We start from the raw sequence: 20,000 nt of genomic DNA on the forward strand, positions 1-20,000 counted from the left end.
TAGTATGAATAATGAAAAGCAAATTCAAAGTTAAGAATTATTGGATTAATGTTACCGGGGTCTAAGGCTCTAAGAGATGACAGGTATGGCAGTCGGTCGGGACTACGGTCTACCCCAATAGCCAAAACGAAGTTCTTCAAAAGAAGGCAACGATAATAGAAGTCGGATGTGAAGAACCACTTTCTCCCAAAAAAGGTAGTTTGTTCACTGAATGAAATGAGTGAAACTAATAATTCTTTTTTTTTTATAGTTCCTCTACCATAGGCATACTAATAATTCGACCACAACCCCTCCGTCCCTCTCTAAAAGGATATTCAGTTTTATCATATCTCAGTTTGATGTGTTACTAAAATGCTTATTTTTTTAATGCAGGTATGTATGCGACCTATTTCTCTATGAATATTTGAACTTATATTTTTATGTATCAGCTTCAAAATTAATGAACCTAAGATTTTTCTTTACTTCTCCGCTTATTCATAAGATGAGATTTTTGAATTTTCTATAAATACAAATATTTGTGTTGCTATCAATATATATATATATATATATATATATATATATATATATATATATATATATACACACACACAGTGGAACATCTATATACGATTGCCTTTGCATACGATTGTTCCAACATCCGAAGTAAAATTCGATCGAATTCTCGTCTCGACACCCAAAGTCATGCTCCAACATCCGACGTAGACCATACGCATAGAATTTTCTCGAAGCGTCAGTCATTAGTTTCTTGTTTATGCCATTAGACGGCAGCACATTGGAGGGACCCCAGTAAGCATCGTGTTGGTCAGTTTTCTGTTCTCGTGCACATCATGTGGTTGTCCTCTGTTCGGTCCGTTATTAACAGTGCTTATTATCTTCCTTTTCTCATGTTTTATTTTTGATTTTACATATAATCATGGGTCCTAAGATGCTTGGTTTCGGTACAGGTGTTTGTAGTGGTGAGAAAAGGAAGAAGGCAATGCTTTCATTAAATTAAAGCAACTAATTATAGAAAAACATGAGCGCGGTGTGCATGTGAGTGATCTGGCTAAACAATATGGCCAGAATATATCTACGATCTCAACGATCATCAAGCAGAAGGCAGCCATTAAAGCAGTCAAACCATCGAAGGGGATCACCATTATTTCAAAACGTCGCACCCCTACCCTGGAAGAGCTGGAACGCCTTTTGTTAATATGGATAAAGGACAAAGAGATTGTTGGCGATACGATCACTGAAACGATCATTTGTGAGAAGGCCAGCGCTATCTATTGTGACTTGAAGGCGGTGGGCTCTGGGGGTGACGTGGGGGAGAGTTCAACCAATCCTATGATGGAGGAATTCAAGGCGTCTCGCGGTTGGTTCGAGAAATTTAAGAGACGGACCGGGATTCATTCAGTTGTTCAGCATGGAGAGGCTTCAAGTTCGGACACAAGGCTGCTAATGATTTTGTTAAGAAGTTCTAAAAGATCGTGGAGAATGAAGGCTACATAGAGCAGCAAGTTTTCAATTGTGATGAAACCAGTCTGTTTTGGAAAAAGATGCCTAGTCGAACATACATCACCCCCGAAGAGAAGAAAATGCCTGGACATAAGCCTATGAAGGGTCGGCTGACTCTTGCCCTATGTGCCAACGCCAGTGGGGACTGCAAAATAAAGCCGTTATTGGTTTATCTTTCCAAAAACCCTAGGGCCTTTAAGGCACATAGAGTCAATAAGGACATGCTGCATGTTTTCTGCTGTGCTAATTCTAAGGCTTGAGTTACTAGGCATTTCTTTGTTGAATGGGTAAACCAAGTTTTTGGTCCTGCTGTCAAGAAGTACCTTCAGGAGAGGAATTTGCCTTTAAAGTGCTTGCTTTGCTTGGATAATGCTCCCGCTCACCCTCCAGGACTCGAAGATGATATCATCGACCAATTCAAGTTCATCAGAGTGCTTTATCTTCCACTGAACACCAACCCCATCCTCAAGTCCACGGACCAGCAAGTCATCTCTAATCTTAAGAAGCTCTACACCAAGCACTTATTTAAGCAGTGCTTTAATGTCACGCAAAGCACCAACTTAACTTTGCATGAATTTGGGAGGAGCCATTTCAATATTGTGCACTGCTTGAAGATCATAGGTCAGGCTTGGGAGGGACTAACTCAACAGACACTGAATTCAGCTTGGAAGAAGCTTTGGCCTGATGCTGTTCCTCCCAGAGATTTTGAAGGTTTTGGCCCCGAGCCTGAACCTGTGCTTACCTTAGAGGAAGACGTAGAAGAGATTGTATACCTTGGCAAGTCGATGGATCTGGAGGTCGATGAAGATGACCTCGCCGAACTCGTCGAGGAGCATCATGAAGAGCTCACCATCGAGGAACTCGAGTAGCTGCATGCCATGCAGAATGATGAGTTCCAAGCGCACTTGAGTGAGTCGAGTGACATTGAGGAGGTAGAGCAAATCTTAAGATCGGCTGCAATAAAAGAGATGTTAGCACATCATTAACACGTGGTTGACTTCATTGATAAGTATCCCCCACAGAAACTTCAGGTTTGCCGTGTAGTTTCCAATTCGATGATGTCTGCTTAACCCATTTTAGAAAAATTCTGAAAAGCCGCACCAAGCAACTTTCTCTCGATAGTTTCTTTTTAAAATCTATGAAGCATTCTTGTGATCGTGATGAAGAGAAAGAAAGTAAAGAAAAGAAACCTAATACTGAGTTGAGTTAAAGTGATGAAAATAAAAAATAAAAAATAAAAAAAATAAAAAAAAAATAAAAAATAAAAACATGAATAAGCCAAGTTAGGTTAAAGTTCACGTAGTGTAAGTTAGAGTAAGTTACTGTAAGTAATCGCAGTCACCATCTCTACCTCTTCGCCGACCATCCGTCTCCTGTGTATCAAAGCCTACACCTGCGTTGGCCTGTCTCTAAGGTGAAGTGACAATAAAAACCCCTTTTTTATTTATTATTTCTTTATACTTATTCTTTTTTCTATCACTATTATATAATGCAATTTTATTATTGTTATGTGTAATTATGTGTAGTAATCTAATAAGGAGTTATCATAGGTTTTTGGGTTATAGAACGAATTATACAAATTGCAGTGTATTCTTATGGGAATATTCGCTCCAACATAGAATCGTTTTAACATACGAACCAGGTCCCGGAATGGATTAAGATTGTATGTAGAGGTTTCACTGTATATATAATACATATATATATATATATATATATATATATATATATATATATATAAATATATATATATATATATATATATATATATATATATATATAGATATACTGTATATATATACATATATACAGTATATATATGTATATAAATATGTATATATATACATATATATATACATATATATTTATATGTATATGTATATATATACATATATATTTATATATATATGCATATATATATGTATATATATATATATATATATATATATATATATATATATATATCCAAAACACTATGGTTGGGACCAGGAATAAAATACAGATTTGTTAAATCTACGGATAAGGCCCAATAAATACTTTCCACAGAGATGATCGTTCTTATTAAACCTTCTCTGTACAAAATGTTCTGAGAAAGGCCAAGGGACAGCAATGTAATGTACATGTGAACGACCGGCCCAGTTGATCGTCAGATTAAGATTCAGTTCGAATAGAATGATCTTTCTATCCTTTCCTTTTTAGAGTTATGTATATCACCTCAGGTAGGAATGGGGAAAGGTTTTGGTAAATCCTACTGAATCCTCTTAATCCACTGTTAGCAGCCAAATCCTTATAGATTATTACCATGTCTTCTCGACCCCAAGAAAATGGCTTGCTGACAACAATTGAGGTCGTGACCCCAGGGTTAAGAATGCATGTTTTCTGATATCCCTCTCTTAGGACCGTTGGCGGGGTCGGTGTTTCCACGGAGCCTGCTTTCATATAAACCAAGGTGTTTGGTTTCCATCGTCAATCATTAGAAACCACAGAAAGCAACGTATTAAGCTATACCAAAGCCAACAATTGGAGAGTTCTCTTATAGATTTAATTAGAAACTGTGCTTTGAGATATTTATTCAACTACTGCATGTTTCTTTTAGAGTTTTTTGGGGAAGCGATCATACTAAATTGTTATCAAGTCTTCGGTGAAAATATAAAATCTCTCTGAGAAATGTGTGAAAGCAATTTAATATTTCTGCTTAGTACACGTGTAAGATAGATTTTAAAATAGGAATCACGCTTGAACCTTTTATAATTGTTGACCTCCAGAAAGCGATGGATAAATTGTACGTTATGGAGATTAGTCGTTCCTCATCCTTTTTTTCATATTATCGCTTTGTAGCCTTGAAATATATTATTGGAAATATAAATTCCGCTTGAAAATCGTTGGAAACATCTGAACTTCAAACGCGATGGATAAATCGTATGTTAAAGTGATTATTTATTCCTCATTATAACTATTAATCATAAAAGTTATTATGGAAGGCTTTCTGTTCGAAGATAATGCAGGAGTTTGCCTGCCATCACTCTTAATAGTGCTGTGTTCATGACGTGCTGGATCCCATTAAAATTCGCAATAATCTAATGAGTGTCTGATATCGGCCCAGCCATTTTCAAAGCAATTTCGACTGCAGCTATTCCTAGACACCCATAACAGAATTATTACTTTTCCATAGACTCGATATGTTTCGATTCCTCTCAATTCCTTTTGTGAAATGAGGGTGACTTGGCAGATATTACAAATATTTATTTATTGAATATATTTGCAATTGCGTGTTATTGTTTTCTGGGGAATATGTTTGCGATCAAAGCGACTTCCATTGTGTGTATATTGTTACAATCTTAGTATCGTTACAGGTATTTTCAGTTTCTAAATAAAAGGGTTTTGACAGCACTAATTGAAATATGGGAAATTAATATAAAAAGAGACACAAATAACTCAGAACACACATGTCCAAAAACTTATTTACAAAGAAAATCAATGTTGCTGTGCCTTTACCTTCAATAACTGATATTAGTTCAAAATATTGATAGCTAGGGGAACAGGCTGGGAAGTAGAATAGTAGAATAGTTAGGTTGGCCAGGGCACCAGCCACCCGTTGAGATACTACCACTAGAGAGTTATGGGATCTTTTGATTGGCCAGACAGTACTACATTAGATCCTTCTCTCTGGTTATTTTTCATTATCCATTTGCTTACACATTCACCGAATATTCTGGCCTATTCTTTACATATTTTCCTCTGTTCTCATACACCTGACAACACTGAGATTACTAAATAATTCTTCTTCACCCATGAGGTTACTGCACTGTAATTGTTCAGTGGCCACTTTCTTCTTGCTAAGGGTAGAAGAGAGACTTTAGCTGTGGTAAGCAGCTCTTCTAGGAGGACACTAAAATCAAACCATTGTTCTTTAGTTTGGGGTAGTGCCATAGCCTCTGTACCATGGTCTTCCACTGTCTTGGGTTAGAGTTCTCTTGCTTGAGGGTACACTCGGGCAAACTATTCTATCTAATTTCTTTTCCTCTTGTTTTGTTAAAGTTTATATAGTTTATAAAGGAGATATTTATTTTAATGATGTTACTCTTCTTAAAGTATTCTATTTTTCAAGTTTTCCTTTCCTCACTGGGCTATTTTCCCTGTTGGGGCCCCTGGGCTTATAGCATCCTGCTTTTCCAACTAGTGTTGTAGGCTTAGAAGTAATAATAATAATAATAATAATAATAATAATAATAATAATAATAAATGGAGAGTTATCTTTTGTTGCGGAAATGTTGCTGGTCCGGTCGGTGGGGACTGTAGGCTTGATTGAGAACGTCGCACTAGTGCTATAAACTGCTTCTCTTCGTCCGTCTTTTACCGGAGGACATCCCAGTCTCTGCGTCGGACAGGGCAACAACGTTTTGGAGATATGTGTACAGCAAGGCCTATAGAATACAAGGTCTTTGCAAGCGCAGCTTAAATCGGATTACAACCTGAGTTTCCATATGTCGCTGGAAATTCGTGACGTCATCACGTATCCGACTACTGTACTAGGTACTAAATGTACATTAGAATTCTCTGTTATCAGCGTTTAATTGGGGTAAATCAGAATACATGTTTAAAGATAGATTTGATGATATTCTATTGAATATTTGTTATTGGAATATATGAATATATACACCAAAAATTATATAGGACATAGTAATACTTTCTTATGCTGTTGACTATATAAAAGGAAGTAGATTGTGAAACTATTTCTTTATTTTTTTTCTTTTTCGCACCCTTACTCTGAGAAATTATTGGTATATTTAATACCCTAATCCTGAAAAATGTTCGACACCGAACAAAATGAGATAAACTTCTCAGGCAATGTTATTTGTCTCTCTATATATGGAGATAGGGAGTTAATTGCATCCCTACCGGGTTTCAGGGTTTTCTTGCCGTGGTGATAATTAAACATTTTCTCCAGGATTTTTAGCTCTCTAATAAATTCTTTGCTTGGTTTCACTAGACAGCCTCTTCCTTTGCTTACTACCCCAATCCAAGAGGCATCGCCCTCAGTCACTTATTTCAACCCTAATTTCGGGTATAATGGAAACTTCTTTGTAATGAAACCACCTAAATATTCTAGTCCCTCTTCTTCTTTTATAGCAGTTTCTAAGTATAAGGATTCCTTGTCATTTCCTGAAAAGTTCTTGTCCCCAATTCCTTCATGAAAATCAGTATGACACTTCTTAAAAGTTCTCTCACTGGACCACTGTTTATGTACGTGTTTTCATTTAATGTAAAACCAGGATCTAAATAATTATTCGGAATAAGTTTTACAAGATGTGGAGCATCAGCAAAAGCATAAATTTCACGTCCACTGTCTGCTGGGTTTTCAAATGATGTTTTCATTTCACGAACATCTAAGGTTTTCCAAAGCATAATGTTTGTTGGACTTTAACCATAGACCTTGGTGTACAGTATGACGTCTGGAGGACCGACTCACGTCGGAACCTAAGTCTGTCCAACTTGACATCTTTTATTAATGCTTTCTTTCATATCTCGTTCCTATCTCCAGACATTATCTTCTCTGCTTTTTGTTCTTCATCCTAATTGATTTCCTTCAAGACTCTCACTTCGGTGATGCCATGGACGATTCTAGAGCAAGTTTTCTGGTACAATCTGGACTAAGGTGGCGCCTTATAGCAAAACCAAGGCATGGGGTGACGTTTTAATCCGGAAAAAAAAAATCCTGGAAACTCGGTTCGTCTTCGAAGTGCTGCCATCAAGCGTTAGCTGGATTTCTTCTTTGGAAAACGAGATAAAATTTTACTATTTATTCAAGTTGCTTTAACATTAAAGTTAGCACGAAATAACAAAAACCAAATTTATCTCTGAAATGAAGAATAATTCTACATACATTGCTCTTGAACTCGGCACCAGCAAAACACGCTCACTTCACACTTTAAATCCAACGATAGTCTCATTCCAAAGTTTTTATTGCATCATTCTTTCCCCTTATCTGAACTATCTTCAGATTATAATATAGACTTTGCCAACGCATGCGACGTTTATTCTTATTTTTAGATTTCTCCAAAATAATAAACTAATGATCTGTGATCAGTATACACAGTTAAAACAGTTCTGTTACGTACAAAATTCTCGAAGTGTTGCAAGGCTAAAACCACAATAAACAATTCCTACTCAACAGTCGAGTCATTTTCCTGAGCTCCTTTCAGCTTCTTGGAAAAATCCGCAACTGGTGTCTCGTTCCGTTCGCTTCTTGGATCAGGAGTCTTTCTAAGCCAATGTAACTGACATCAATCGCTTAATTCATTGCTAAAATCGGGTAACAATAGCACTGACTCCTGAATCATTATGGCCTCTAATTTATAGATAGCTTTTAGACAACTTCGTCTCTAACTAAAGAAACTAGTTATTGGAGCCTGTTTTTTAGTTGCTGGGATTGGGAAATTGATTATAGCTTCTGTGTTCCTATTTTTTCCTACAGATCTTACCAAGGCAAGCGCAGATCTCACAATTTCTCAAAACAGGGGGTTGGGGGTGGGCGGCCGAAAACATGACCAAAGCAGCTGGGGGCCCGGGGCCGCTATAAGACACCACACGGAAGGGGACGCTATTTTAAGCTATTTCAGTACTATTTTTTCATGTTTTTGAAACAGCATCCTAATAATATATATAAAAATTTTCAGCCGTAATCCCTACAATTACTTATAGTACAGGACTATACATACCCGGGAAACCTGATCAGTTTACTACCTCAGAGTCACATCTGTAATTATTTGAGTGCCTGCATCCTTCCATTCAATGTTCAGCCTACAGTAACTCTCGCCTCATCGAATTGTAGTTAGTCTCTTCACTTCTCCCAACTTGGTTCATATCAGAAACACAATCTCTTTATCTCCAGCTCATATATCAAACATTTACCCCTTAAAAGAGAGAGAGAGAGAGAGAGAGAGAGAGAGAGAGAGAGAGAGAGAGAGAGAGAGAGAGAGAGAGAGAGAGAGAGAGAGGCTGATTTCAATCTTCCACATTTTACTACATTCTTTTGTGGCAGCTATTGAATCGAAGACGATGATTATTTAGTTTCGGTTTTATTAAAGTTTGAAGATTTTCGCAAAATCAACGCTTCATTTCATGACACTTTTAATTTCTTCATATTAGAAATTTCTCGGGAGAAAAGACTTATTTTTCATTTATTTGATTTTAACTTTTTAATCTTTTTTTATTTTCATTTTACTTCATCCTATGTACTACACCTTTCTAGTTACTTAGCAAATTAAAATCTCATGTATTTTTAAAAACATATGTTACATTTAGAACCGGCAAAATCATTTAACAATTATAGTTATCATGCCTTGTAGAACTGTTAATCATATCAATTTTCAATAATACGTGATATTGAATAGAAATGATAGCAACAAAATCTCATTGTAAATGCATTCAAATTTCTTCTTTCAATAGATAGGAGTTTTGTTCCAGATACTGAACAGAACAAAAGCTAACTGGTAAAGCGGCTTTATCAGAGTTTTCTGATAATTGATCTTACTCCTTCCAAAATATAATAGTTACAATAAAATCAGCAAATTAAACAAATCCGTTTACTTTAGCAATATAATTATGCACACCATCAGATCATAAAAAAACATAAGAAACTGTAATGATACTGATATATACACATGGCGTTGATACATACATTGTAAAAGGGAAGAGAGGAAGTGGTTGAAATTGACTAGAGTATTAAATCGGAAATAATTATTTTCTATCAATGTATTAAAAGATACAATCCTAGAATACTGGACCTGATATACATACATACATACATACATACATATATATATACATATATATATATATATATATATATATATATATGTATATATGTGTATATATATATATGTTTATTTATACATATATATATATATATATATATATATATATATACACACACACACATGCATATTAACTTAGTTAAAGATATAACAGTGTTAAACAAGTTAATGTCAAGCACCAATAAACTGATCAGAAATGAAATTAATCTAGATATAAGGAAAAGGAAGAGAAAAATAATTTTACGAAAGAAAATAAATATTTCTATAATATGAAAAATGTCTGATGAGTTTAGTTTAGCAATACAAACTAGGTACTCCTAGGTACGTGATGAAATGGAAGCAAGTAGAGAAGAAAAGAATAGTAATATAACTAAATTTGTATTAGAATCACCAAGAGATATGTGGAAACGTTCCTGAATAAGATCAATGAACACTCAGAAAATACCAAAAAATCTGATAAGGAAAAGATTGGAAACAAGAGTAAAATCGAGGAGAGATAAATAGAATTATCAGAATTATCCAAAATAATAAACAATACATAAAATTGATTAAAATTGAGGAAACACTAAAGAAAAGATGAAGCATCAAGTTAATGGAAAGAAAACTTAGAGCAGGTCATCAACAGGTATTCGCTTTATAGGATGAAATTGGAAATATTATCAACAAAAGAGACTGAATAATAAAAAATGCCGAGAATTTCTATAAAATACTCCAAAATAGTGATTTAAGAAATAACTCCCAATAGAAATAAGTAAGCTAAAAAAAACCATAGAGAGATGCAACACAGGAAAATATGGCCTTACAACTTGTTCAACAATAGTTGGGAGAGATATCATATAGTAAAACTCGCTGAACATTACACAAAATGTCTGCAAGAGTGCTTTATACCTACAGCTTGGAAAACTTCATCATTATATTAATTCACAAAAAGGGAAACAAAAACATTTGAAAAATTACTGCCTGATAAGTTCACTAACTTCATACTAGGCCGAATAAAAAGACAGCTAGAATTTAATCAACAAAGAGACCAGGCAGGTCATAGAAGCGGGTATTCAACAATTGACCAGTATCCATGTAATTAACAAGCTAATGTAGAAATCAACAGAGTATGACAAAACAGCATTTATGGCATTTAAAGACTAAGAAAAAACTTTCGATTATGTCAAACCTTCAGTGGTATTGAAAGTCCTTCAAAAGCAAGGAATAGATAAATCTTAAGTTAGAACACTTGAAGATATATGCACAGGTAAAACTATATAAATATAGTAAGAAAATTCGGATTCAGAAGGGAGTTAGACAGGGAGACAACATCTCTCCTAAATCACCCGCAGCGTACCCAGAAGAATCTTATGAAATTAGGTTGGGAAAATGTAGGAATTAGCTTTGACGGGAATAACTTAACACCTTAATATTTGTCGATAACAGATCTATTTAGAAAACCATGGGAGGAATTTCAAAAGATGATAGAAGATTTAAATAGAGAAAGCATAAAGGAAGAAATGGAAATGAATATGGGTAAAACTAAGATAATGTTAAATGAAAATACAGAGAGAACAAATAAGGGTTATGAACGAACTTTTAGAGATTTTTATACGAATATTCTTACAAAGGACAGACAATAAGTGTTTTCGTAGGATCTGAGACTGAAATTGAAAAAAATAATAAGCATAGGATGAAGAGCTTTTGGTAAACAAGATGAGATTATGAAAATTAAAATGCTACTTCCTCTAAAAAGAAAAGTACTTAATAAAGGCGGTCCCACCAGTAATAATTTATACATTAGAAACCTGGAGCCTTAATAAAACCGTAGTACATAAGCTAGTTACAATTCAAAGGGCTATGGATAGAATAATGATAGGATTGACGCTAAGCGACAAAAAAAAGGAATTCCCAACATGGATGCAAGAGCAAACTAAAGTAGAAGAAATTCTAACATGCCATAAATAGAAGTGGACATGGACAGGACATATAATGAAAATAACAGAAAATAGAGGGACAAAATGAATAACAAAATTGGGTTCCTAGAGATTACAAACGAAGAAGTTCAAGGAAGAGAAAACAATGGATTCACGGGCTAAAAAAAACTTGCTTATATAGACTGGGATAGAAAGAACGTAAAAAGACGGGTGTGGAAGGAAATATTTGTCCTTCAAAGGACTATTAACGGCTAAAGATATATGCATATATGTATATATACTGTATATTTATATATATATATATATATATATATATATATATATATATATATATACATATATATATATATATACATAGAGTATCTCTCTCTCTCTCTCTCTCTCTCTCTCTCTCTCTCTCTCTCTCTCTCTCTCTCTCTCTATATATATATATATATATATATATATATATATATATATATATATATATATATATATATATATATATATATATATATATATATATATACATACATACATACATAGAGTATCTCTCTCTCTCTCTCTCTCTCTCTCTCTCTCTCTCTCTCTCTCTCTCTCTATATATATATATTTTTGGGCTCAAGCCATGTCGTCCTGATGGAAGTTCCCATAGGGTAGCTTCCTAGGGTATATTACAACTACGGCGATATTCCCAGAGAATTTACCTTAAGGTACCAGAATTCTAACTCCTGGAGCGAGTATCCCTCGTGAAAGGGATATCGCGACATATCAGAGGACGTATTCTAGACACGTCACATGGCAATCTACGACCTGAACAGAGATTCGTCTCGTAGGAGGGAGATTGACGAGATACGAATTCGGGAAAGAAAAAGGGGAGCCGCTCCCAAGGCTTCCCTATCCCCCGATTCGTATGCGTGCCTGGCGCCAATCCTGGCGCCATCTGTATTCCTTTTTGCGTAGCTTAACAACTCGGTGTTTTTTCCTGTTTTTCTCGCAAATCTTGGATTTATTCAGCTTTTCATGGCTTCTTCGTCTTCGTTGACCTCGAATAAGTTGAGTATAGTGTCTGTTATGTATAAATGTAGGCTCTTGGTAAAATTTTGAGTGATTAATAGGATTAATCTTTGATACAAGAGCCGTAGCCTACCAGAGGTGTCCTGGACACTGTCACTCGCTAGGTATAAATTAGTTAGTCAGAGTGACATTCCTGGTTGTTTTGCTTAATAAAATTTAGCTATTTAGCTTTACATAGGATTTCCTTTCGTGCTTAGTATTATTTGGCGAAGTATTCGCCATTCTGGCCTACGCTAGGCCATGTAGCCTAGTCGTTTGGTCCTATTACTTAATGCATGATTATGGTTTTTCCGAGTGTAATTAAAATTTTATTGAAGCTTTAGGCTATATTTTATACATTTTAGACTGTGTGGAATATTTCCAAGATTGTATACGTGAGAGTTTCGGTGAATTAGGTAATCGATTCTCTTGGTGCCTAGGCTAATTGCTTATGGAGCCTTAGTATACTTTATTATACTCCCCGGTTGCTTTCTTTTCTTCGGAGAAGGTATGCAATCCCTTTCCCTCTGTTTAAGCCTTGGGCTTATCCCTAAGTGGTTTTTTCCGAATTTATTTTCGATAAAACTATACTAGGGTGTTACTGTACCTTCCTGTTCCAGCAGAGTCTGGTTCAAAGAGGGACAGAACAACAGAGTTTTTAGTCTGAGTCCGTGTTGTTTGGCTTGGGGCAGAGTCTCCCTCGCTGACCTAACACTTACAAAGGGAGCTGAGCTCCCTTAGGTCACTGTCGAAGGTTTCTGTAGTTATGATTCCTTCTTGTGTGATCGACCAGACTAAGTCCTGTTGCTGTTCTCGGGGAGGATAAATCTTCCCTTGGGAGTTGCAACGCCTTCCTTGCTTTGGTGCTCTGGAAGCTGGCAGGTATTATACTACTGCGCTGGCCCTTTCCCTTAGATCTCCCTTAGGCTAAGACAGAGTTCTTGGCTGCGGGTGATCTGTCACTAAAGCAAGGTTGGCAGGACCCTCTTGTCCCTTCCCCCTCTATCTCCGTAATGGCCTAGCCATTACTGTACTGTACCTTGCCGGCCGGCAGAGCTGGCCGGCAGGGGTATTACTGTACCATATGTCATTCTACTTCTGGACCTAGTATAGGTTGGGATATGGATTGACTAAGCCCATTGCCGGCCGGCAGAGACGCTGGACGGCAAGGGTCTTATGTTTTCGAGTGCTGCCCGGACCTCTCTTGGTCCCTCATCCATGCCTGCCGGCAGAGCCGGACGGCATTGGTCAAGGAAGCCTGAATTAAGTTTCTCCCCTTCCTTATATGCACTCTTTCGGTTGCCGGGCTTGGGGGGTTGTGTACACTCTTATCCCGGCATCCATTCTATTTTCTTCTAGTGCTGTACCTGTCCCGGCAGCCGGCCTATGAGGCCGGCTGCCGGCCTATGAGGCCGGCAGCCGGGCAGGTGTAGTCTTCTGGTTCTTTTGCTGCCGGCTGGCATCGGTCTTGTACCTTTGCCGGCCGGCTTATGTCAGTCCTTGTCTGCCGGTCACCAAGAGTGTGGCCGGCAGCTGGGTACTACCTTGTGTAGTTGCTGGCCGGCAATCATTGCCGGCCAACACTGGCTGTTGCTGGCCGGCAGCTGCTGCCGCCGGCACAGGCATTTGAACCAGAGGGCTGCCGCCCTATAGCTGTTAAGTAGTATACTTTAAAGCTAATTGTGGTGTGTGCCGGCCGGCAAAGGCAGGCCGGCACACATCCTCCTATACTGTACTAGTATTCTTCTGTATAGCATATACAGTAAGAAGAAAACTATAGTAAAAGTTTAGGTACAGCACTATATCTTCTAACACTATTGTGTTTTCTTACACAGCCCTTTGCTGTTGCCCTCAGACAGGAAGCAGAGTTCTTCCCCGTCTATTATCCAGGATTTTTAAAATCATTGCCTAGGTGTGAGCTCCACCTGTTTCCTCTGGAAACCTTGCATTGGTTACTCTAGTAGAGATAAACCATTTTTGATTTTATTATCTGGAAGGCTGCAACAATGGGTTGTGAAGGAAACACAAGTGTGTGTCTTTCATTTATGAATTGTTATGCTATACTATGCATATCCAGTGATACATAGTTCACTTGATACTCATGGAAATTTCTTCTCTTTACAGGAGGACCCTCCGAAGTGCGGAAATGTTTTCTGCAATGTCCGCAGCAAGAACCTCTGCGGACATGAGTGTTGTAGGAGACACGCAGCATGCGCTGTCTCCAAGGATGATCTCCAGTATTGGGACCCTCAGGTATGTACTGTATGCACTAACCTGATTACTGAGGCTTTTGATTCCCCTAGAACGGCGGAATCAAGGGATATAGCTAGGGAAAAGCTTCGTACTTGGGTAAGGGGCTTCAAGAAGAACACCTCTGGCCCTTATCTTCCAAGTGAGAAGATGAGGGCGTATCTTTTTCCCCAGGCATCAGCTGAGGCAGTGATTCCCCAGCCTCAAGAGGAGATCCTTCAAGATCAAGTCCAGGTGGACGAGGAAGTCGCAGATGCGATGCAAGACATCCAGTTGTGTGACAGGATGTCTGACCTGGACGATCGTTTGGAAGAAGACCTCCTGGCAGAAGGTCAGGATCAAGTTCAAACCCCGGATGTCGTAGAGGATGAGGTCGACGAGGTGTCGGCTACTCCGGTTCAGATGCCGGAGCCTATCCCCTCAACATCGGCTGGCCTCCCAGTAGAACTGGGACAGGCCCTCTCTTCGATTGTTGGAATGATCCAACAAATGCAGAAGGAGAATCAGGAGAAGGCGGCTGCAATGGAACTGCGTATGCAGTCCCTGGCAGAATCACATGGGCCCCGGAAAAGGCTCAATGTGAAAGACCTTCCCATATGCTCAGATGCTAACCCATGGAGGTATGCTGAGCACATGCCGATGACGACTGGAAAGATCGTCATTTCGGATAAGCTGGGTTCAGTTCCCCTAGAGGAGGTAGAATTCTGGCCCAGCAAGGCATCATATCCGGACTGCTATGTCCGGCTGAGAAAAGAACCAGCTTCAAGGGAGGAGACAGAGCCGAAGGAGGTCATTGTTATGGACCACGCTAAGGCTCAAGCCCTACTTTCATCCTCGATGAAAGAGAGGGGCTTCTCGAATTCGAAGGTAGCTGCATTGAGCAAGAAGCTCCCTTCGTTTGTGTCCTCTCCTGATAGAGCCTTCCCCTTTTTACAGAAAGGGTTTGCGGCTGTCCTAAAGGCAGTCGAGGCCGGCAAGCCTTGCCCCTCCCTGGAGGAGTGTAAACCCTTGTCGCTGGCTCTACCTATGGACCACAAAGACTGGAAGGATGTCCATCTGACATTCTCAGTGGGAAAGTTGGAGGCTGATATTGCCGGACGGCAATTCGGCGAGGACCTCCCCAAGCTGTCCGAATCTCTTTTACGAAGAGAGTTCGAGACAAAAGAAAGACTGGCTGCCTCAATGTCTCATCAGACTACTCTCGAGACGATGGCAAGTGACCCCAAGGTCCATGAAATGTTCATGTTAGTGGCTAAGTCTCACTTAGCCACAGTGACGAAGGACCTTTATAGCTTCGTCAAGGCAAGGAGAGCTTGCAGGGAGTTCGTGTTCACCGGGGCTTCGGTGAGACACGAGCCAAGGAAGTTAATCTCCTCCAACATTTGGGGAAAAGACCTTTTCCCTACCGATGTGGTCAAAGAGGTTGTTGATAAGGCCGCCGTGGAGAATAGAAATCTTCTCCAGAAGTGGGGCCTGGCTATCAAAAGAAAATCTTCCCCGGATGAGGGTCCTCAACCAAAGAGGAAGAATATGAAGACTAGGCTACCATCTCGGCCAGCCAAGCCTTATAGACAGCAACAGCAACTGCAATTGCCTTTGCCTCCAGTGCCCCAGATGGTGGCACAAACCCCGACTGCCTTTCAGTGGGTACCCCAGGCGGTGCCAGGTCAGTCAACCACATTCGCCCCAACGTTCGAAGGACAGTCTTCTTCCTTTCGTGCAAAACCTAGAGGAGCAGCCAGAGGCTCGTCTAGGCGCCCCTCAAGGGGAAGGGGATTCAGAGGTGGTCGTGGTCAGGGAGGCAAGACCTCAGGACGGCAGTCCAAGTGAAATGATACCGGTAGGAGGGAGACTGATGAAATTTTGGGATCGCTGGACCTTCGATCCCTGGGCCCAAAGCCTACTCAAGAATGGACTGGGTTGGAGCTGGTACAGCACTCCACCCCCATGCCTTCGGTTTTTCCAACACTCCACCCCCATTTTGGAGGAGTACGTTCAAGAACTGTTGGAGAAAAATGTGATCCGAAAGGTGAAGTCCATCAAATTCCAAGGGAGGCTGTTTTGTGTTCCCAAGAAAGACTCGGAAAAGCTCAGAGTCATTCTGGACTTGTCACCACTCAACAAGTTCATAGTGAATTGCAAATTCAAGATGCTAACACTGCAACACATAAGGACCTTACTGCCCAAGAGGGCATACTCAGTCTCTATAGACTTGTCAGACGCCTATTGGCACATTCCAATCAGCCGTCGACTCTCCCCCTACCTAGGGTTCAGGCTACAACGGAAACTGTACGCCTTCAGAGCCATGCCATTCGGGCTAAACATAGCCCCAAGGATTTTCACGAAGCTTGCGAGCGCAGCTCTCAAACAATTACGCCTAAAGGGAATTCAGGTAGTAGCCTACCTGGACGACTGGCTGGTGTGGGCAGCATCCGAGACCGAATGCTTGCAAGCTTCCAGTCAGGTGATCCAGTTCCTAGAGTACCTAGGCTTCAAGATCAACAAGAAAAAGTCTCGACTTTCTCCATCCCAAAAGTTCCAGTGGCTGGGAATCCACTGGGACCTTTTGTCACACAGTTTCTCCATCCCAATGAAGAAAAGGAAGGAGATAGCGGGCTCTGTCAAGAGACTTCTAGATTCCGAAAGGATATCAAGACGCGAACAGGAGAGGGTACTAGGCTCTCTCCAGTTTGCTTCAGTGACAGACCCAGTGCTAAGAGCACAGCTAAAGGATGCAACCGGAGTTTGGAGAAGGTATGCATCAAACGCGCGAAGAGACCTGAGAAGACCAGTGCCGCCTCGGCTACGTACTCTTCTCAGACCTTGGTCCCAAGCCAGACATCTAAAGAAGTCTGTTCTTCTTCAGCCACCTCCCCCGTCGTTGACGATTCACTCAGACGCCTCAAAGGAGGGATGGGGAGGTCACTCTCATCGGAAAAAAGTCCAGGGGACTTGGTCCAAGCTATTCAGGACCTTTCATATAAACTTTCTAGAAGCTATGGCAGTGCTCCTTACCTTAAAGAAAGTCTCCCCGCGTCACTCGATCCACATAAGATTGGTGACAGACAGCGAGGTGGTTGTGAGATGCTTGAATCGACAAGGGTCGAGGTCACCACCTCTCAACCAAGTGATGTTAGCCATTTTCCGATTGGCGGAAAAGAAGAAGTGGTACCTGTCGGCAGTTCACCTTCAAGGAGTCCGCAATGTGACAGCGGACGCTCTATCCAGGTTCACACCGATAGAGTCGGAATGGTCCTTAGACGCAGGATCATTTTCCTTCATTCTGAATCAAGTCCCAGAACTGCAAATAGACCTCTTTGCGACGAAAGACAACAAGAAGTTGCCCCTGTACGTGTCCCCGTACGAGGACCCCTTAGCGGAAGCAGTGGACGCAATGTCCCTCGACTGGAACAGATGGTCCAGGATTTATCTGTTCCCTCCTCACAACCTTCTGTTGAGGGTCCTCAACAAACTGAGATCCTTCAAGGGGGTAGCGGCAATAGTGGCCCACAAGTGGGCGAACAGCATGTGGTTCCCCTTGGCGTTGGAACTACAGATGAAGTTCGTGCCGCTACCACATCCAGTTCTGACCCAGCGAGTCCAGAAGTCGACTGTCTGCGCTTCATTACAGAAAACCCAGACCCTGCAGCTCATGATTTTCTCGCCCTAGCGGTGAGAAAGCGCTTCGGGATTTCGAAAGCCAGCATAGACTTCCTAGAGGAATACAAGTGCAAATCGACTAGAAGGCAATATGAGTCATCTTGGAGAAAATGGGTGGCCTTTGTAAAGGCAAAGAATCCGCAGGAGATCTCAACAGATTTCTGCTTATCTTTCTTCATCCACCTCCATGGCCAAGGATTGGCAGCTAACACGATTTCAGTGTGTAAATCGGCTTTGATGAGACCCATTTTATTTGCCTTCCAGATCGACCTAGGTAACGAGATCTTTAATAAAGTTCCGAAAGCCTGCGCTAGGCTCAGACCTTCAGCACCTCCAAAGCCCATCTCATGGTCTTTAGACAAAGTTCTTCATTTCGCCTCCTTGTTGAGCAATGAAGAATGTGCGTTAAAGGATTTGACGCAAAAAGTTATTTTCCTATTTGCACTCGCGTCCGGGGCCAGGGTTAGTGAGATCGTAGCCCTCTCGAGAGAGGCAGGTCGTGTTCAGTTCCTGGATGGGGGGGAGCTGAACCTGTTTCCGGATCCTACGTTTCTCGCCAAGAATGAGTTACCCACCAATAGGTGGGGTCCCTGGAGAATCTGTCCTCTGAAAGAAGATGCATCTCTATGTCCAGTAGAATGCCTAAAGGTCTATCTTCGTAGAACTTCAGACTTCAAGGGTAGTCAACTATTCAGGGGAGAAACATCAGGCTCAAATTTATCTCTGAATCAACTCAGAGCGAAAATGACATATTTTATTCGCAGAGCGGATCCTGACAGTACACCCGCAGGTCACGATCCGAGGAAAGTTGCCTCATCCCTAAATTTCTTTAATTGTATGGATTTTGAACATCTCCGTTCATACACGGGCTGGAAGTCTTCCAGGGTGTTCTTTCGCCACTATGCGAAGCAAGTAGAGGAACTTAAGAGATCTGTGGTAGCAGTGGGTCGTGTAGTTAACCCTACTGTTTAACTCTGCGAGGAACAGTGGTCTTAATTGGGACGATTAAGTCCAGGGTGAGTGTGTAGGTACATACTGTACTACAAACTAAATGAGGGCACCAAGTGCCCATATAGACTGTTCCTTCCTTCAAAGGTGAACCTTGCATAAGTTCAGACATGTGTGCCAAGCGTTTCTAACGCTAATGTGATTGATTTGTAATACAGATTTTTTATGACTTGATACCTTGGTATCTCATTAAAGTGGTGTTTAATGGTTTTTCTTTCAGATAAACAAGTTCTGTTTACTATCATACTTATGCTTAAAGTTTTGGGTTACCCTCTTTTATATAAATATATATATTTGTTGTTAACCTGTCTGTTTATTATCTGTCAATAAACTTGTTCTTGAGAACCTTGCGTCTCTTTCACCTGTGTCAATTTATTGGTATAATTGAGCATTTTAATTCTATGTATCTTATCTGGGATAATTCTGATAGAATTGTTCTGTTTTGCAAGCTATGTTGCATTGGTTTATGTAAGTCCCCTAATGGGAGGACTCCGTCCCATAAAGGGACGAGGGCGGTTTTATTAGTTTCTTCCTATGCGGATATAAACCTTTGTCCAATACAAGTATTGTGCGGATGACTGGTCAATATATTGACGCAGTGGTTCTATACAAACTATGCTTTACTTAATATAGGGCGAGACCACTATATTAGCTTGCCTGGTATTCATACATAGATATATGTACTCTTCGAGACTTTCCAGAGTCTAGTAGGACTCTTCCCTGTAGGGGGCAGGAAGCTCTAACATAGTTTATAGTTAGTTGAAAAGATGTATAACGGTAACATCTTAGGTCTCTAGGTCTAGTCGACCGGGAATAAATA

General features: G+C 40.0%; 1 protein-coding gene across 1 annotated transcript in view; it reads left to right on the plus strand.

Annotated features, from left to right (window-relative positions):
* Nucleotides 1-2,375: 2,375 nt before the first annotated feature.
* The window catches only part of LOC137616769 (adhesion G protein-coupled receptor E2-like), a 47,184-nt gene continuing 29,559 nt past the window's right edge, over nt 2,376-20,000 (plus strand). Inside the window, exon 1 of the mRNA XM_068346768.1 lies at nt 2,376-2,467. Coding sequence (XP_068202869.1) covers nt 2,376-2,467 — 92 coding nt within the window. The remainder of the gene's footprint in view (nt 2,468-20,000) is intronic.

The sequence above is a fragment of the Palaemon carinicauda genome, chromosome 22 (genome assembly GCF_036898095.1).
Source record: "Palaemon carinicauda isolate YSFRI2023 chromosome 22, ASM3689809v2, whole genome shotgun sequence".
NCBI lineage: Eukaryota > Metazoa > Arthropoda > Malacostraca > Decapoda > Palaemonidae > Palaemon > Palaemon carinicauda.